The sequence below is a fragment of the Pelmatolapia mariae genome, linkage group LG2, assembly GCF_036321145.2.
Source record: "Pelmatolapia mariae isolate MD_Pm_ZW linkage group LG2, Pm_UMD_F_2, whole genome shotgun sequence".
Lineage (NCBI taxonomy): Eukaryota > Metazoa > Chordata > Actinopteri > Cichliformes > Cichlidae > Pelmatolapia > Pelmatolapia mariae.
The window spans coordinates 16,064,873-16,084,713 of record NC_086228.1 but is presented as its reverse complement, the minus strand read 5'-3'; the positions used below and the strand labels follow the sequence as shown (position 1 = coordinate 16,084,713).

The following is a 19,841-nucleotide window of genomic DNA, read 5'->3' as shown; positions in this document are numbered from 1 at the left end:
TGACAGGGTTTTGTTGAACAACTCTTTGACAAAGCTGGATGACATCTGTCGAGAAATGCCCAGACTAAATTGGTTGTAAGTAGAATGTCAAAAAAATCTAAACTTCTCCTGACATACAAGTGTCAAGTTGCGATCGATCTGTTCTTTGTGAGCAGTTTGGGTGCATTTGTCTGTGTTCATTTGATAATACGTTGTTGCAGGGACCTGGAAGGAAATCTCATTGAAGTGATTGGTAATGCCTCATTCAGCTCATGCACCATGCTGACAGTTCTGTAAGTATAAATTTACATAATTTATTACATGGCTGAGGTGCAGTCTTTGCATTTACATTTTTTCTTTTGCTGCAGTTCCTGTAAGAGGATTGCAAATCAACCTTAGTTTCATACAAATTGATGAACTGTACTATCCTATGTGTGGGATCAATTCTGGCAGTTCATTAAATGGGATTAAGGTAGGAAAAATAGTCATATAATTCTTTCTGTGTCTGTTGCCTGTCTCCAGGGTTCTGCAGCGAAATAGGATCAGCTACGTACATGAACAGGCTTTCTCAGTCCTGCAAAAGCTTGGAGAATTGTAAGTAAAAATATTTTGCACAAACAAACTTAAAAAAAAAACTCTCAGGATTGTGCCAAAAAAAGCTGAATTGAAGCCATTTAAGATGTGGATTTTGAAGATTCATTGTGATTAATGACTTAAGAAGTTCCAAAAGAACAGAAGGAAATGACAGCATTTAAAAACACTATAAATGCTCTGTTCTATTAAAAAAGCACTGAAATACCCAGATCTGTGCTTTAATCGCTTCCAAAGATTATCCTAGACATCATTAAAACAGTCTGTAACACCTAAGATACAGCAGCTTCCTGTCTAAGAAGGACAAACTTCAAACACTGCTCAATGCAATAACTGACATCATTTAAGGACGTGTCTAATAAAGTAATATTTAGGCTGAAGGGTTTGTAGAAAACCCCTGTGGAAAGGCAGGGTACACCTGGGACAGGTTGTCAGCCTCACAGAGACAAACAACCATTCAAGATAATATTCACTCCTATAGCCAGTTTACAATCATCGGTTAATTACAATCAGCAATCCTTGCTGCTCCATCTTCTTGACTAACATCTGTATAGACCACTTCAGGTCTCATTTGTATTCTGACACATTATGGAATTTGCACAGGTGTCACATGAATAGGACTGAGTGATTTAGAAGGAAATTTGATTGAGATCAGCAGTTATAATTGAGCATTTTAGAGTCATGTTGATGATACATGAACTTCACATTTTTATTGTGTCTGTGCTTTAATTCTATCAAGCAACAGTCACTGGCTTTAAATGTGGACCTTCCTAATATTTTTTGACAATGGCAATGGCAATCTGATCTATATAGCAAACCCAGTGTAGGTTTTATATGACTTAATGAAGTGAAAACAGCAAAATAAAGCCCCCACACCAATAACAAAATCATGAAAAATCAAAATCACTGACTTTTAGCGATCAGATTTTTAGACAATTACATGAATCTGGTATTGTTACATTAGCAGTGTGGATAGAAAGAGTGGGAAACCTGTGTACGGTTAACATCAGTTAGTCTTTAATTCTCTTCAAACTGTCCTTAAAATTAAGTTGTTTTTGTTTGGAGCACAATATTTTTGAAACTCTTACCTAGGAATTCAGAAATTTAATGAGGTGTGGCAGTTAATTTGTTTTTCCTGCAACTGTCAATATGGAGTAACTTTAAAGGATGAGGCTGGGGATTTTCTGTTTTTCTCTATTTTTCTCAAAATCAGTATGTAGCAAGGAGAAGAATCAGGGGAAGTATGGGAAGAAACTTATTAAAGAGACGTGGGAGAAGAAGTAAACAGAACAGAGCATCATGTCTGTGGCTCTATCACAAACAAAAAAACAAACAAACAAAAAAGATTCTGTTATAGAGTCACCTTGCAAAAAGCTAGTTGTTCATCATTTAGTTTCACCATTTACATAAGAAACCACTTGGACAAAGACATTTACATTTAATGATGAAGAGGGATAGTAGGTTAAATATATAATGCATTAAAACCATACAACCACAACATTCACAGTGCTGCAGTTGGTAACACTGAATCTTCAAAATAGGGTAACTGTGAATGTATTATATTAATGCAGTCTGGGAAACCTGCTGTGGATGGTCACTAATGAAAAACGTGGCTACAACAACCCACCATAAGCATAGTGTCAGTATTTAAAGGACTTTACATTTTTTGTTATTGCTGTTTTTCAGTTTGCCTGTCATTCCATCCACCCCCTCTCCCCTAACAGAGTTACTGAGGGTGGATCTTCCTTTGAAGATCTGTATGCATCCATCAAATGCCCAGTGTTGTACATCAATATTTATTCATTGTTCTTTATTTTTGGAGAACTGATGTGGATTTGTCTGTGCACACAGGGATCTATCCAGAAACAGACTGGCAGGAATCCCTCCGAATCTCTTTGTCTTACTTGAGGATTTGCTCCAACTGTGAGTTCTCTTTACACAAATACCCACAGACATATAGTTCTGTATGCAGATACCTTTCCCATACCCTTTTCTATGGCTATTTATATCTTTGTAGTCATCGAGAATGACAACAGACTGAGAGTTTGTCATTTTGCAAAAACTAGACATAGTTTCATGTTTATACAAGTATCTTTTCAATGAAAAGTGTGTATACAGACTTTGACTAAACTGTAGTAAATTTTGCTGGGGGGTTTTGTACTACCTTTTAATTTTTAGAACTTATGTAATGATGGAAAATTGCAAATTGCAAAAATAATATATAATTGTATCAGTTTTGAATTAATGTTCTGTGAAGGGGTTATGTACGGCTGGTTAGTTTAATATACAATGACAAGTCATAATTTATTGAGGAAGTACATGTTATGTAAGCATTAATTTTATGTAGAGTTATTAGAAGCTGAAGCTATGAAACACATGAAAGGGTGAAGTATTTACCTTCTTTTAATTGAAAAATGATTAAATAGTAATAACTAAATTGCTCAAAAAATGCAAAAGACAATTCCCTTATAATAAATTATAAATAGCAAGGATAATATCATTGTGATATTATTGTGTTTAACATTGTTATACAGAATAATTGTAGATTAAATACAGAAAATACTACAAAAATAGTGTCAAACTGTGGTATAGCATCTTCCTAGAGATTATAAATTTAAAGCAGAAGACAGTCAATATACTGATTCCCTAACCACTAATAAATATGCTGGTGGGAGGATAACAAGATAGAAAATGAACAGAGGAAGGACACACCTTTAAGATGTGAAGCAGTAGGTAATGTGACAGTATGACAGGAAGATAAATATGTGGGAGGCAGCTGACATGCATAAAATGCTTCTAGACATACTTAAATGTCACTAGTGTTCTATTTGTTTTCATGAAACTGCATCACTGAAGATTGCTGTGCTTTGTTTCCATCCTCCCATGCATAATGTACAGTGAACTGTAATTTCATTAATCATTTATCTGATGAATAGCCCTGTGTGCTGTTCATTGGTGTTTATTTTCCCCTTTTTTCTGCAGAAATATATCGTACAATCCCATCATGGAGCTGCAAGTTGACCACTTTGATAAGTTACATAAGTTAAAATCATTGTAAGTATTTGGTGGTGCATCCCTGATAACTTTAAAAAAAAAAATTAAAAATCAATGTTTAGCATTAAATAAAACTGAGTTTGTTTTGTGATAAGATAAATTGATATCAAGTAACCACACAAACTCAGTTTACAATCAACCTTTTGTGTAAATATACTGTTTTTTTATTCTAATTCATTATTTTTTACTATATCATATTTATTTTACTTTCATATTGATCTTATCTTATTGATCTTATCTTTCATGTTGGTGCCTGTCCAATTACTTTGGTCAGCTCCAGTTTTTGATTTGATTAGTTTGACTAGTTTGAAGAAGGTTATCATTTTTTAATGTTTTTCCACTTTTGAGAAACTCAGTATATTCTGCATATTGCTGTTTGAGACATTCAGGCAAGTGATTGTCATACTTTTTCTTCAGAGGCGCAAGCTTGAATTCACAAAAGTCAAAATCTAAATAAACAGAAGACTAAAAATGTCTCTTTCTAGTAGAAATGTCCCCCATTTAGGCCTTGAAAGGCCATTTACCAAGAAGAAGATTTGGTGAAAACATGTTTTCACATTTTTGTGTACAAAACAAATCAGCATACTGTATTGTGTGTGGCATCAAACTAAGACAAAATCATCTTTATATTTGTTAGGAGCATAGAAGGAATAGAAATTGGAAACATTCAGCGAAGGATGTTTGAACCTCTCAAATACTTGACTCATATGTAAGTACTCCATTGTGATGCTCTATGTTTAAACAGTAAATCCTTATTGTTCAGTCTGGACTGTCATAGAGACAATGTGTTACTCACACATAGTAATATTATCCTAGTAATGAGCTTTGAGCTAGCCTTATTGAGACTGTCAGACTCCTCTTCCAACCAGGAGATGATTAAGTCAAGCTTAGTGTAATCCTTCTTTTCTGTTGCTAAAACAACTCAAGATACATCCATGTAAGTCCTGAAGGGATGCAACAAGACAGAGAACATGATAAGATGAATGCCTCAGCACCCTTGGATACAGTCACAGCGATTCTTTAACGTTCCCTTTGTAATAGTGCTTCATACAAGTTTTAGTAAGTGTCAGCTGCATTCAAATCTAACTTATTTTGCACAAGTAAAATGCATTTTAAAGCAGCAGTGCTCAAGCTACTTTATTCATAAATATTTTGAAATATGCCAGCACCCTGCCTTAGACATGAATAGAATAGCATTTTTATTTCACAAAGCAATTTAAAAAAATGAATTTAAAGTTGCATCTCTATTTGAAGAAATTGTTGCACCTATTATTCAGAAAACTCAGAAAGCACAGAAGTAAATCAGTGAACTGTTTTCAAAGGGACTGTTTCTTTATAAGAGTGTATTTCCATAAAACTTGTGCATTAACTAAAGGGACTTTAGTTAATGCACGACGTCATGACGTCATGATTTGATTGCAATTTAATTGTCCTAAAAAGGTCATTCTGCTTTGGTTTTGAAGAGCAAGCACCAGCATATGTTTGACATTTGAGAAATGTAAAACAAATATTGGCCAATTATTAATTTTGCACTCAATTCATATTTTCCTGGATGAATTCTAATAGCACTGAGGATCCTCTGACTTTCCAGATACAGACTACTGTCATTACTCTGTAAATTAATGCCATTCCTTTAATCCTATAGCAATAAAATAACTGATTAACATATAGTAAGCAAATTAAAATTGTAAGGACAGTAGCATGTTCACGTTGACATTTAGCTGTGGGCAATATTGAAAGGTGGAAAATGGTTTGATTTGTGGAAATGTCATTTTTAATTACTGTAAGGACCATAAATGGCATGTCAATTTCTATACAGGGGTTGATGATGGGAGATGGGCAGATAATTCAGCTGAACAAACCCTTTAATTCTTTCTTTGGATAAAATGATTACTGTTAAACTTTTGCAGGTCTCCACCTGGGTAGAAAGACAAAAGACAAAAGCACTCATTTTAATTTGAGTTGGCTTCTTGATTAGGTTCACCACCTTTAGAGTCTCACAGCTTCGGGTGCTATTATTTCCGCATAAAATTGGCACTTCAGATCACCAGACTACCCCTTCTTGCTTTATCCCTGTCTCTTGTTTCTGCACCTGCCAGTATGTATAAAAAGAAAAGACATTTGGAGTGTGGTATTTTCCTGTTGCCTTGATTGACCCGGAACCTTTTTGGTTCAAATAAACAATCTACTTTTGTCTGTTGCTTAACCTTACACTTTTTTTTTGCATGATTACAGCTACTTCAAGAAATTCCAGTACTGCGGCTATGCTCCTCATGTGCGTAGTTGTAAGCCCAACACTGATGGAATCTCATCCTTTGAGAACCTACTGGCCAATATTGTGCTGAGGGTCTTCGTCTGGGTTGTGTCTGCTACCACCTGTTTTGGCAATATCTTCGTCATCTGCATGCGGTCGTACATTCGCTCAGAGAACAAACTACATGCCATGTGTATCATTTCCCTCTGCTGTAAGTCACGTTACTACATTTAAAGTGGAAAACTCGTAAAACTTTTAGGATATAACTTTTACTGGCTACAAAGATTTTATTGTTTGCTGTTGCAGTTTCTAGATTACAACTGACATATTCTTCCAACACTGTGTCCTTCTGATAGCCTTGAATGTCAAAGACAGCACAAAGCATGAAATTAGTTTCCACCGTGCCTATCACCATGTTTCAATAATAAAGGTTTAATATTAAATACACTGGCAATCCTCATGAATACTACTAAATGCAAAAAGCTGGCAGTTGATTAGATAAGATATTCTCATCATCCAAAGAAATAAAAAGTCATTAAGATAAGACATGATTAACACGATATGTAAAAATACTAAATATATATTCAAACTTAACTTTTGTCATAAAACTGCTTTTATATATGATGCATACTAAGTGGCAAAAAGCAGTTTTGACTGAGATACAGCTGAACTACACTCGCCAGTCACTTTGTTGGGTTCAGCTATTCAACTGCTTGTTAACACAAATCAACCAATCACATTGCAGCAGCTCAAGGCATGTAGGCATGTAGACAGGTTGACTCAAATAGACATTTGCTATAACCAAGGTATGTAGACGTGCATTTCTAAGTGCACAACACATCACAAATCATTATTGCTGATCATGCTGACCCGTTTATGATCACAGTTTAGCATTTTCTTTTATCTACTCACAGAAGGATAACAGTCCATGACACACTATGTCACAAAGCTCAAAACATCTCAAACTGGTTTCTTGTTCACTTGTTCTCAAATGGCCTCTACAGTTACCCGATCTCAGTCTGTTAGTGCACCTTGGTATTAGAATGGGGAAATCCCGTCATGTATGTGCAGCCAAAAAATCAGCAGCAAATGTGGTATGATGCTATCATGTTGGTGTGGCCTAAACTCTGAAGAATGTTTCCAGCAAAGTAAAGCAGTTCTGGAGACTAAAGAGGTTTAAATTAGATTTAAATCTTTCTTTTTTGATAAAGCATATAGTAAGGGCTGGATCAGGTGACATTTAATGGATCAGGTGACATTTAATCATTAGTTATTATTAATTTTTGGCTTTCTCCCACAGCATGTCTTTGTCCTATCTTCCTCCCCGTACCGGTAACGGGTCGCAACTGATGTCCAACCCTCCCTGAGCCTGGTTCTGCCACTCTTAATTGAGCACTTTTCTACTAGGAGTATCATTCATTCACTCGTTGTATGATTCACTCAATCATACAAGGATTGGGTGAATCACATGCAAACTGTAGGAGCTAGGGATTGAATCTCCAGTCTTCTGACTGGTAGACAACCCACTCTATGTCCTGAGCCAGAGCCAACCATGTGACAGAGCTGTTAGTAAAAAGCTGTTCAGGTGTTTTGTGGTTTCAAACAGACAGTGGAAAAGTAAATCCAGTCTTTTTGTGGAGTGCACTGGTGTGTGAATGTGATATGAGAACTCTTTTCATTAGCAAGTAGATTTTTGGCCAAAGAAAGCCAAAAATGAAGCTTATGATAATGAGAAAAGTAAAACATTTTAAATATGACTTATTCTTTGCTACTTTTGCTGAAGAGTTTAAAAAGAGTATCTTTATGCAAGCAGGATGTGTTTGCATATTGCTTTTAATATGGCTATTAAAGGAGCGGAAAGAGTCAAGGAAGAAATGAACCAATAACAAAGTAGAAACATGAAAGTGTTGAGTCATCCGTACTTAGAACCGGAACAAGACTTGACATGAATTAATTATGCTTGTATCAGCCATTGCCTTTTCCTAAGAAAGCCAAAGTATTCATTTAAATGATCTTTAAGTGACTTTATAGGAGCCACATCGCACAGTCGGCAAGTTTAATTTTTGTACCCTTACAATCTTCTATGACACATTATAACATTAAAAAAAACAAAAACAAACAAAAGAAAACTTAAAAGCAGTTTTTAATAATTTTATTCCAGGTCCACAATTAATGCCTTCTAAAGAGCTTTGGTCTGATTCAGCATCAAAAGACTTACTAACAGGACTAAGGAGGAGGATTTGAGTAATGAATTCACCAAACTATCAAAGAAATAAACATTAATCCATGACTGATGAAGCAGTGAGCAATTCATCAGAGGATATAAGTTGTGAATGAAATCACTAATTTAAGAAAAAACATTGTGATAACTTTGCAAACAGAATTGAAAGTAGGTATAAAAGAAAATAACAGATGGGACTGGTAGTTATCTTCTTTTAGTTTCAGTTCTTTTTCTCTCCAAGAGTTTCAAGCATGAAACAATGGTTGGTGTACGATGCATAGTCATGTTTTGTATATCAAATTCCAAATATTCCAAGAGATGGAGATGTGCACATTGAACAGTCTTTTAAGCCAGATGTATGAAGTCTCAGCTTGCTATTTGAACTTCTAACCTTTTGTTAGTTTGTTAGTTTTGAAGAGAAAGTTACATGCTCTCAAGAATTTCTGCCCAAGGGGGTACGCACAAGTTTTTGAGTGCATTGTCCTTCTCACCTTACTTGCAGCAAGCTGTAATGGGCTCATTACAGCAACCTAACAAAGAGACCCACTGCTTCTTGAGTGAAGGCTGTGAAGTGTATTTTTCTTCAGTTGTCGCAAGGGTCGACAATCAAATTCCACACTGAAAAACTAACTTAACTAAGCAACACAAATTTGAGGTTTGGGCTTTAAACGTTGCTTTTTCTAATGTTTATGTAAAGATAAATGATATACAGTAGGGCTCAAAGTCTTGACAAGAAGGGCACCTCAGTGTCAACTAATTCATTTGTGTAATATACTGGGATGTTTATAATTTGAGCTATTTGCATAAGAGGTATTTTGTTATGTTTTATAATATTGTAATATAGATTGTAGTAATTACTTTAGTTTATTTAGTTACTGTTCTTACTGTCTTGGAGCAACTGTGACCACATCATTGCCTCTGGGATTAACAAAGTATTCTGATTCTGATTCACAAACTCTAGTAGGTCTAGTGATGATACCTATAGTTTGCATTTGTTTAGACTTTTTATCATAAAAAATATTGGCTCCGCAGCTTATATTTACATTTGTAATCACATTAATATTTCTAACCCTGGAATCTACAGGTTTGTACAAAACTTCATATCCCATATTATACCATCTCACAACATCCCCAAAAAGTTTCTTGTTTTATCGAGAAAGTTTCGTTTTCTTAGTCTTCAAATGCCCCCACAAATGTTCCGTGGGGATGAAGGTGGGTGGCTTGTAGAGCAAAATCAGTGACAGTTGATGTTTCTTCTTTCGTAGCTCTCGGAAAGCTTGTATTGTGGTCATTATTCTGCTGCTGTATAAATTCTCTTCTAAAAACAGGAAAACCAAAAGATGTCTCTGATAAACGAAGAGTTGCTGTTGCAAATAGAACGCTTTTTCCAATCAGAGAAATGCTGGTGAATGTTTATATATCCCCCAACTGTTATAGGAACTAATACTAATGCACTTGTGCTGATTGGAATCTTGCTTTTTCTTCTATAGCAAAATCTGTATCTGTTCATTTTTTCCCAACTCTGTCTACTGAGCCTTATTATTGATCTTCTTATAGTGCGGTCACTCTAATTCCATTTGATCGTGCTTTGAATGTAAATAAACAGTTTTACCAGTGCATGTAGAATGCCATAACCTCTTCAAAGGTTTTACTCTAATCATCATTTCACACAGAGAAAGCCCTTCTTTACTTTGGATAAAATCAATTTGACTTTGGACACCTCCATTAGTTGATACTGTGTTTCCTTCTATTAAAATGTTGCTCACTGATACTTGCAGTATGCTTACTTATGTTTTGCTGGAAATCTTGAGCAATGTCTGCAAGTTCATTTATTTGAAAAGGTTTCTCATGAATAGATCAAATCCACTTGTATTACATTTGAATGTTTTTTTAATGGAACAGATACAACTGAAAGAAATTAACCTTTTTTTTAACATGAATAACATGACATATTTTTTCAAATTAGACTGAGAGACCCAAGAAATACTCTGCAATATTAAATATTTCCCCATTTTACATGTCAGAATTTAGATTGCATTTAAATGTTAATCCTCAAACTCCTTGAACATTTCTTGGTTTAGATAAGATGTTTAAAAGTTTTGAAATTCAAGTGTAAAACTGAGCTGTTTCATTTTTGTTTCATTAAAAGTGGAAACAATGAAAAGTTCAGAATCTATAAATATGGAGCACTGTTGTATGCTCCATCACGCCTGTGACCCTAAACTGCGGTTAACAGGATGGATGGATGGATGGGTATCCCTTACATGTTCTTTAATAATACGCAACATTTAAACATTTAAAGTGTATGTCGATTTGTTCAAAACTGGCTTCTAACTAGCTGTGATATCATAAATCATTCTCCCCTCAAGTAAAATTTAACTTTGAAGAACCTTCCTCTTTGAGCAGAAGAACAAGAAATCAGCAATAACCCATTATTCTGTTTCTCTTTCATTAGGTTTGCCTTGAGTTCTCTAGTTAATGTGTCAGTTTTGTTTCCCTTGAACAGAACAGAGCTAGTTTTTTTCCTATTCCAAGTCTTAATGCTAAGTTAAAACGAGTCCAGCCGCTACTCCTTTTCCTCAAGAGTTTCAGCAAGAATGCTAATGGGTATATTTTTGCACCATTTCAAACTGATCATATCATGCATTTCCTTTTCATAACAGTTTAGACCGCATGAAAGACTGATGTTAGTCTATAGTATCCCTGGTTGCTCTTAATATGCTTGGATTTCCAAGGTTGAGTGGCTGCTGTCAGCATGTCATCATTAATCTCCTTACAAATTCAATCCTTTCATGTTGACCAAATTTTGAACTTGTCTTTTTTTTTCAGAGCACTGCAGTGTTTATTTGGTGTTAAAATAAGTCCAACTGACGTTGTGCTCACATTTCTTAATTAATCTAAAGTAATGAAACTAAATTTTCTGTATCAAAGCAGCCCAAATACATTATTATAGCTATATGTTCAGCCAAATACTCCAGAAATATCAGGATGTAATCTTATACCAAAATCTCATCTGCTTTTTCTTCGCAGGTGCAGATGGGTTGATGGGCATCTACCTCTTTATGATCGGTGCATATGACCTAAAGTTTCGAGGCGAGTACAACCGGCACGCCCAGGCGTGGATGGATAGCAGCCAGTGTCAGGTCATTGGCTCTTTGGCCATGCTGTCCACTGAAGTATCCGTCCTGCTCCTCACATATCTAACGCTGGAGAAATACATCTGCATAGTCTACCCTTTCCAGTACTTGACTCCTGGCTGGCGACGAACTGTCACCATCCTTCTTGGGATATGGGTGTTTGGTTTTATTATTGCCTTCCTCCCACTGGTTTGCAAGGGGCTGTTTCGCAACTTTTACGGGACCAATGGTGTCTGCTTTCCGCTGCACTCTGAGCAACCAGAGACTCTATGGGCTCACGTTTACTCCATCGTTATTTTCCTGGGTGAGGATTTGTTCTTGAAACAGTGCTTTGAAGATTTTTGTTCATGTTTTTACTTGTTTTTTTTCTACTTCTTCTCCAAAGGTAACTGTAAATGTACAGGTTCTGTATTTAGTATATGTGTTTTATATGTGGGGGGGTTTGCATTTATTTATTTGCTCTGGATGCAGAGAGTTATTATACATGTACATTCAAGTACTGCAAATTTAAACTTGTTTGTATGAAATCTTTCCATAGGCCTTAACCTGGTGGCATTCCTCATCATTGTCCTCTCCTATGCAAGTATGTTTTATAACATCCAGAGAACAGGCACTCAGACCACTAAATACAGCAACCACATCAAAAAAGAGGTGACCATTGCCAAAAGATTCTTCTCTATCGTCATTACTGACTCCCTCTGCTGGATCCCCATTTTCATCCTCAAGATCCTCTCACTGCTGCAGGTGGAGATTCCCGGTACAGTAAAAGAATGACAAGCATTTAAACAAACACGTCGATGAAAAAGTGCATTTTGAGTAAAATACTACCTCATTAACCTCACAGTTTGCCTCTACAACATTTTTGGCCTCTTAACTCAGCTGGGGTCTGCTGCAACTCACTGAACGAAGCAGATGATTTGATGAATGCAGGCAGGTCTTTATAGGGGTTCAGCAGAATGTAGCTTCTAGACTTTTAACTAATACCACATGGATACGATGATGGATATGACTGATTACCTGTGTATAGATTTTATTCTTTTTAATGATTTTTTAATTTTTATATCCGACTGTTTAAGATTATTAATGACAGGCTTCATTTTATTATTCATTATTCATTTGATTTTTTTTGTGACATCATCATTGACCAGGTAATCAGCAGTTTGTAATCATATGTCTTTGGCAAAAGAAAGTGATAATGTGTTGCTGATTTGTGTGTGATGAAGTTACTGTTTGTTTGGAAGAAGCAGGTTAAGAATACATTTAAATGCCACGTGATGTGTTGTAGATGATTTTTGAAATTGATTACAGTGAATCAGAGCTGGCTACAGATACATTCCCTTGCAAAGCATCAGGCTGTAAAGTCCTACCTTTTAAGGTCAAATGGAGCAAAGTGCTTCAAATATGGATTCATTCTGTGTTCTCTTAAAGAGTTTCCCATAAGTTTTACTACTGCATACGAATACCATTATGCATTACATTATGCATGATGACAATTTATTTTGAGATTAAGGATAGTATTTGTATATCATTTTTAATTTGTGATGTCAGTAGTTGTTAAATGTAACAATCTAGACAGACTAAGTAATTAACACTGTAATTGTATTTCTTTCTCTGTTCTCTGACAGGTACCATCAGCTCCTGGGTAGTCATATTTATTCTCCCCATCAACAGCGCACTTAACCCCATCCTTTACACACTAACAACACGGCCTTTCAAAGAGACTATTGTGCAGGTGTGGGCTAACTACAGGCAGAGGAGGCCCCTCCTTAGCAGACACCCAGCTCATCATCCATCGCTCACTTGGCAGGAAATGTGGCCCCTGCAGGAAAACAGCCATTGTGTCAGCGTGGGGCAGGAATTCGAAGCAAATGGCACAAAGCCCAAGCTCACGCCTGTGGAAAATAGTAATGAGGGGTACAATGACATTAAAGCATCAACCAGAAAACAGGAAATACAACATACAGTGCTGTCAGTATGTCCTAAGACTGAAACACCACCACACACACACATTCACACAGGCACACAAACAAATTAACTTATGTAACTGTCTAATGGTAGAGGTGCATATACATGTTTGTGTTGTCAACAAAACCTCACCTCAGTCAACTCAGTTTCATTCAAGTTCATTCATCTCAGCAGTTCATATTTACCCTCAGTTTAGTCGCTTGTTAGTGCTTACATTCTTTGCAGTTTTAAAGGATTAGTTCAGGTATTTTTGTTTTGTCTTTTTTCCCCCCAAAAAAATGTAACAGTGCATGTGTGCATGACTGGCAACGGTAACAACCATCATAGCAGATAGGGGGACCTATTTCATAAAAATATTTCTTAAATTAAGAAAACATGCTCCCTTTGAATCCTGTTAATGCAAGGCAAGCACAATCTAGGCAACCTAATATCTTATCAATGACAAAAGGCTAATAATAATAATAACAATGGATTAATATGCAAACTGAATCACTCCCATCAATGATAATTAATGGGTGAGACCCACTGAATATTCCATAGGATTAAAAAGAGTACTAACATTTAGGACATTAATAATTGGGGCAATGAAGGACCTCATAATTATGACCTAATGGCAGAAGCTGGAAAAACAAGGGGATGATTGGTACAATTAGATAGATGTAAATTTTGGATTTGGTGAATGGACTGATTCTTCGCTCTGTACAACATGACACATTCACCCAATCACACCCATTCTTTAAACTGAGTGCTTTCTAACTACAGTCACACTCCAACGGATGCATCAGAGAGCAACTTGAGGTTAGTATCTAGCCACCCGTTTGACTTTATTTTTATTATTTAATTTTGGGACGTTTTTGTGACATTGCAAACAAGAGTAGTTGAGAGAATCAGGGACTGCATAGGATGACAATAAGGGAATGAGAGGGATTGGGTTTTCAGCCGCTCAGGGCCATTGAGATCCAGTCGTTTGACTAGGATGGCTTTTTCTTTTTTTGTTTGTTTTACTTTTTAATATGTAGGTGAGTATCGACTGAAACAGGGAGCAGAAAAAACTTTACTTACTCCATTTTACTTTCCTCACTATTGCTCAGCAGAGATTTTTATTATCAAGAACTCCACAACAAAAGAGACTGTTAAGACAAGAAAAACAGTATTGCATGACTATTAGAATACAAGGCTTGCTATACCTCATTTGCTAATTGACATTTATACACAAATAACTGTCACCAGCTTACCTGTATACACTTATTTGTCACCTCTGTGGCTAAAACTGCTCTCTACCATTCAAAAAAATATGCCCAGCTGGAAATTATTAAAACTTTTTATTATTTACAAACGTTAGCTTCCGGAAAGGTGAAAAGAACGGAGAGATATTTTAACACATTGTTTATTCTGATCATGTCCTTGGAGCAATAAAAGCTTATAGCACTTTTCTTTCCCTACAGCAAATTATTTTGGGGGGGGTAAAGATAAGGAACTAGACATACAGTATAGTACAGTATATGTCTGTCACATTATGTCCACACTGCTTGATGCTGCTGTGCTTGAAATTGCAGTTGGTCACATTTATTACATTGTTTACTATCTCCCTCATTCAAGATTTATCTTGGTTAAGACCCATTGGCATGCCACACATTTCTAAAGTGTAGCTAGCTCGTCGTTATTATGTGTCTCGATACCTTTTCCCTTCAGGTCTAAGGTGCCAGTGGCAACTAAGAAAGATACTGCATACGCCACAAGTTTTTTCAGAGTTGCATCCACCTTTGAGCCATCTCTTGTGATGAGGATCTGTTGGACTGCAAATAAATGAGATGAAAATAAACCTGCATCCTTGTTTTGCTCAGATGAAACAGGAGATGAGTATTCCAAGCATATTCACTGAGTGTTGCAGTCCTTTTGTTATTTTCTTGGCTCAAGTAGGCCACTCATGCAGCGATGAGTGGTTTGTGATGCAATGTGAATTTGATAGTCCCCATACATGTATGATATATATAAAACTAGCTGGGTCCCCATGAGTCTGTCACACATTTCATAGGTTTGGTTGGCTCCTCATTATTATGTGTCCCAGTGTCTTTTTCCCTGGGATGTGCCATCAAAATAAAGAGAAATCCCCAATTTCATTCTGTACATGCCCTCACTTATACCACAGTGATTGTGATTTTACACCTAGTCTCTGAGAGATTTGGTATTTGTTATTGCATGCACTGAAGAGTTGCCTATATTTTTATTCATTGGCTTTTGACACAGTTTGACCCTGATTTTACTGCTTTAATTTAATTCAATCTAATGTGCTGATTTTATTGTTTTAATTTAATTTATTTTAATGTGCTCATCGTTTTTCGTTTTTCATGTTAGGTGTACGACACTTTGTTTTCAGCTGGGAGTTGTCTGAAAGTGCTATATAAATAAATTGCTTGCTTGCTTGAAGCAAACCTTTCAGGTTTGCATTAACAAGTTAAGCTTGTAACAGTCAGAAAGCTGGAAATGAGATTGATCAGGTCAATATAAGATGAAATAGAGACAAAAACAACTCACTAAACTTCTACTTTCTGATATAAAGAAGCACGTATCTGTGCTGCAGTTATGACATTTTAAATCTACAAGCAAAATAAAACCCTGGACTGCTTGATTTTTTTTGGGGTTATTTGTATTTACATCATTACAGTTACATCATGGGTTGGAGGCTGCCAATGTTTCTTGGTCAAGACTCCAGTTTATTGGTACATCACTCAGAGTGAGAAATGGGTTATGTACAGACATTGATGTGTTCAGAGGACAATATTGGTGTCCACCCTAAACCTAAACAAACAGAAAAGGTTTCACTGACATCACAAACTGAATTCACATGTTCCAAAATAACTGCCCCCAGTAAGTCCTGGACTTTTCAGGATGGCTGCCACGTGGCAACACTTGCTTCTAGAAGAAATATGCTGCTGATTAGGAATCTTAGCTCACAGTGGCTCAAGATAGAGAAATGCGACAACAATAAGCTACTTTTATTGGAGTGCTTGTTTAGTTTGTTTAGTTTTTTATGCTTTCTTGCACCCCTGGAAACCTTGTGGAGCATAACTGTATGTTGTTAACTATGGATAATTCCTTTAAGGCAAAGCAGAGCCTTCATGCTAATCCCAGTGTAGAAAACGTGGATGCAATCCAGCCAAGGCTGCAGCTGGAAGTATTTGCAAGATGGCTAACAATGAACAGGAACAAATGGAGCTACAGACCTAAAATAATTATTTACACTTTCCTTTAGACAAAAACTGCATATTTATTTAAACAGAGGTCACCGCAGTGAATCATCTGCCTCCTATTACACTGTCCTCTGTCACACCAACCTTCTGCATTCCTCATCCAGTACATCCATGAAACTCCTCTGTGGAGTGGACTTCCTCTTTTGTTCCTCCCTAGTAGCTTCATACTTCATACTGTTCAACATATTCACTCTTTCTACTCTGCCTTGCCTCTCTATCTTGGTCTCCAAAACTCTTAGCTTGACCTGTCCCTTCAATGTACTCACTTCTAACCCTGTCCATCCAAAATTAAAGACTTTACATCTTTAACTCTGAAACTCTAGCTCAACCTCTCATTTTTTGTTACTAGATCACAGCAGTTCCACAGGGAGGTTATAAGCCTGTGTGCTCCTAGGGTTTCATCAGAAATAGCATCAAGTGTAAAATCTTTTCTAAATCAATTGTGCAGATTGAGAAATGTTCTACTGCTGCTTGTTTCATGTGTGAAACCAAAATGACACGTGCTGTAAAGTAGCTGAAGGTGTCTGTCCCTCTTAAAAAGGTATTTTACAACAATAAAAATTCAAAATCAAAAGCAATAATCTCTATTGTCTCTAGCACATTCTGTGTTAACTCTTATGACTATTTCTGGAAGAAAAACATCTATCTCATGAAATCTACATAATTTTGGCATGATTTGCCAGGGAGACAGCCTAAGAGTGAGGTGTGGGAGCACAATTCTGTGAAGCTGTGATGTGGACACTGGCACCGAGGCTGAGAATACTAATATTGTGATTCTCCAGCACCACTGCCAAATTGCCTTTTTTTTTCTTAATCAAACATCATCACATCATATTGTTAGCAAGTTAGCATGTTGACATGATGCATTTAAGACAAAAAGCACCACTGTGCCTAAATAAAGCCTAACAGAGGCGTTAACATTGCTGTAAACTGTTAACATTGCTGTGGTGTTGGCATGTGAGCGTGCATTTTCAAGTGTGCAACTTAAAACTTGCAATAGATCTGTGATTTGAACTTGTGCATATTTCCTGCTAAAGATGATTGCTCGAGGGCGGTCCAAGTGCAGCAACAAATATTTTCTTTGCGTCTAGGAGCCATTATATATATCTCTAGATCGGCTGCTAATCATTTTCTTTCCTGTAGCTTGGGCAGACTGGCATGCTTAAAGCTCTTCTTAAAATAACCGCACAGCTCCCCTTACGCAGAATTTAAAACTAGCTAGAGATATCTGCGCAAGTTCCCTTTAGTGTTGCAAATTGTAATCAAGTATTTTTGTTGACTGACAATAATGCATTCTAAAAAATGTCAATTCCAGTCATTTCAAAGCATTCTATTTAATAAATAATACAATTAGCTATTGTTTATTCATAGCAGTCTACAAGAAGCTTTATTGTTTCATGGGTAGTGTATGAATGTTTGTGTGTTTAGTTATAGCTATTACATGTTTACTGTAGCCAGTGGTTTCCTGCAAAATTTACTGAGTATATTGTGGCAGCTGACTGTAATGCAAATGCTGTAATAACATTGTCATATAGTTTTATAAATACATGTTTGATACATTTCTTACTGTAAAATTTGCCATTTTGTTGATAATAATGTACCACCCAAAACTTTGGTATCACGATGACCACAAGTTGCATTCATTCTTTTGTCAGTTGCAAAAGCCAGGTTCAGTGCTCTTTAGGGGAAATGTTCATATTTCGTATTGTATTGTAATAAAAATGTCCTTCAGTTTTCAAGAGTGATACGTTATAGTTCATTTTGTGTTTTGCTGTTTGTTTGGGGGTTTTTGTTTTGTCCTTGTGTGTTTTTTCTGCCACATAAAATAATTTTGGAAAAATATTGAATGTAATATGCTGTATTATATAGTTTCTTTGCAGTATGTTCAACAAAGAATGTATTTAATTTGTATATTTATGAATGGGAGGTTTTGTGAGTGGGATGCAGCCTCACAGGGAGTAGTGGTAAGTCATCTTTTCTGCATCTTGTCTAGAAATTCCCCAGCTGGTCTGGGAGTTTGAACTTTGAACCGTCTCCACAAAGCCTACATCATTTTTTTACACTGTGATCTATAAATATATTTGTACAGTGATGAATATGATACAATGAGTGATACAGTCATAAATTCTTCTGTGCATACTTTGTTCAGTGCAGTGCGGATTCTTGTAAAACTGACTTATTTGGCCTAAGTAAACCTATGACTGTATGGTATAAACATAATACATCATAACAATTACTTGTGGATACATTGTATAGGCCAATTTCTATTTACATTGCACAATGACTGTGTCTTACAATAAAATTAGTTATGAAGTTGCCTTTGTGGTTTCATTTTTCTTAAATTAGGTCTAAAATTTGCTGGTTTGTTTAGTTATAGGCTGTTTGGTTTAGAAGTGTTATTTTTATTATCATAGAACACATTTGGGTTTTAAGACTGGGGGGAAAAAGAATTATGAGTAAATGTGCAAACTGGCCTAAACAACTATAATAAAGACCTCAGATGGAGTTACAAGTTGAAAAACAAATCTGTGAAAATGGAACCAATTAAAGCGTGGCATATTCAAACCTAGTGGTTACACAACAATAAAAAAGAGATTAGATTAAACATGGAATTAGATTAGCACAAGTTCCAACAGGCCCGAAAAGGTTTTTTTCTATTTGACAAATCAATTTATGTCCTTTTTTTTTGGTTAAGGAGATATAACGTCTACAAATGTACTGAGTGTGCTGAGAAGATGGAAAGAATACTTTGAGGTGCTGAAAAATGAAGAAAATTAGAAAAAGAAGAGGCCAGCTGGAGGACAGTTAATGAATCAGGAAGCGCAGAGGATTAGTAAGGAGAGGGATAAAGCTGATGATACAAAGATATGGGAAAAGCTAGGTTAAGAGGAGAGATGATGATGATCAGTGAGTAGCAGTATGACTTCATGCTGAGAAAAAGTGCTACAGATGTGATGTTTGCTCTGAGAATTGACATGGGAATTATGCAGGTCTGTTTCACTGTGTCTTTGTGGATCTAGAGAAAGCATGTAATAGGTTGGCAAGAGAAGAACTGTGATACTTCAGAGAGGAAGTTGGAGTAGCAAAAAAGTAAGTGAGTGGGATTGGGATTATATCATGGATCTGCTCTGAGCCCCTGTTTTTTATTGCAGTGGTGATGGGAGACTTTGACAGATGACAATAGGCAAGAGCCTCTATGGAGTATGATGTTCAGAGAGCAAGTAAAGGAGATCATGGAGAGGTGGAGGTATGCTCTGGAGAGAAGATGAACGAAAGTTTAATGCAAGACGTGTTAATGAGAGGTAGACAGGTGTAACAGTGACGATCCAAGGAGTTGAGATAGTGAAGGTAGATGAGTTTAAATACGAGTTGAGTTTAAATATGGGTTC

General features: G+C 36.2%; 1 protein-coding gene across 1 annotated transcript in view; it reads left to right on the top strand.

Annotated features, from left to right (window-relative positions):
• The window catches only part of rxfp1 (relaxin family peptide receptor 1), a 65,894-nt gene extending 52,623 nt beyond the window's left edge, over positions 1 to 13,271 (top strand). Inside the window, exons 9-18 of the mRNA XM_063485354.1 lie at positions 7 to 75; positions 201 to 272; positions 502 to 573; positions 2,422 to 2,493; positions 3,553 to 3,624; positions 4,262 to 4,333; positions 5,860 to 6,089; positions 11,130 to 11,540; positions 11,775 to 11,993; positions 12,862 to 13,271. Of these exons, the coding sequence (XP_063341424.1) occupies positions 7 to 75; positions 201 to 272; positions 502 to 573; positions 2,422 to 2,493; positions 3,553 to 3,624; positions 4,262 to 4,333; positions 5,860 to 6,089; positions 11,130 to 11,540; positions 11,775 to 11,993; positions 12,862 to 13,271 (1,699 nt within the window). The remainder of the gene's footprint in view (positions 1 to 6; positions 76 to 200; positions 273 to 501; positions 574 to 2,421; positions 2,494 to 3,552; positions 3,625 to 4,261; positions 4,334 to 5,859; positions 6,090 to 11,129; positions 11,541 to 11,774; positions 11,994 to 12,861) is intronic.
• The last annotated feature ends 6,570 nt before the right edge of the window (positions 13,272 to 19,841 follow it).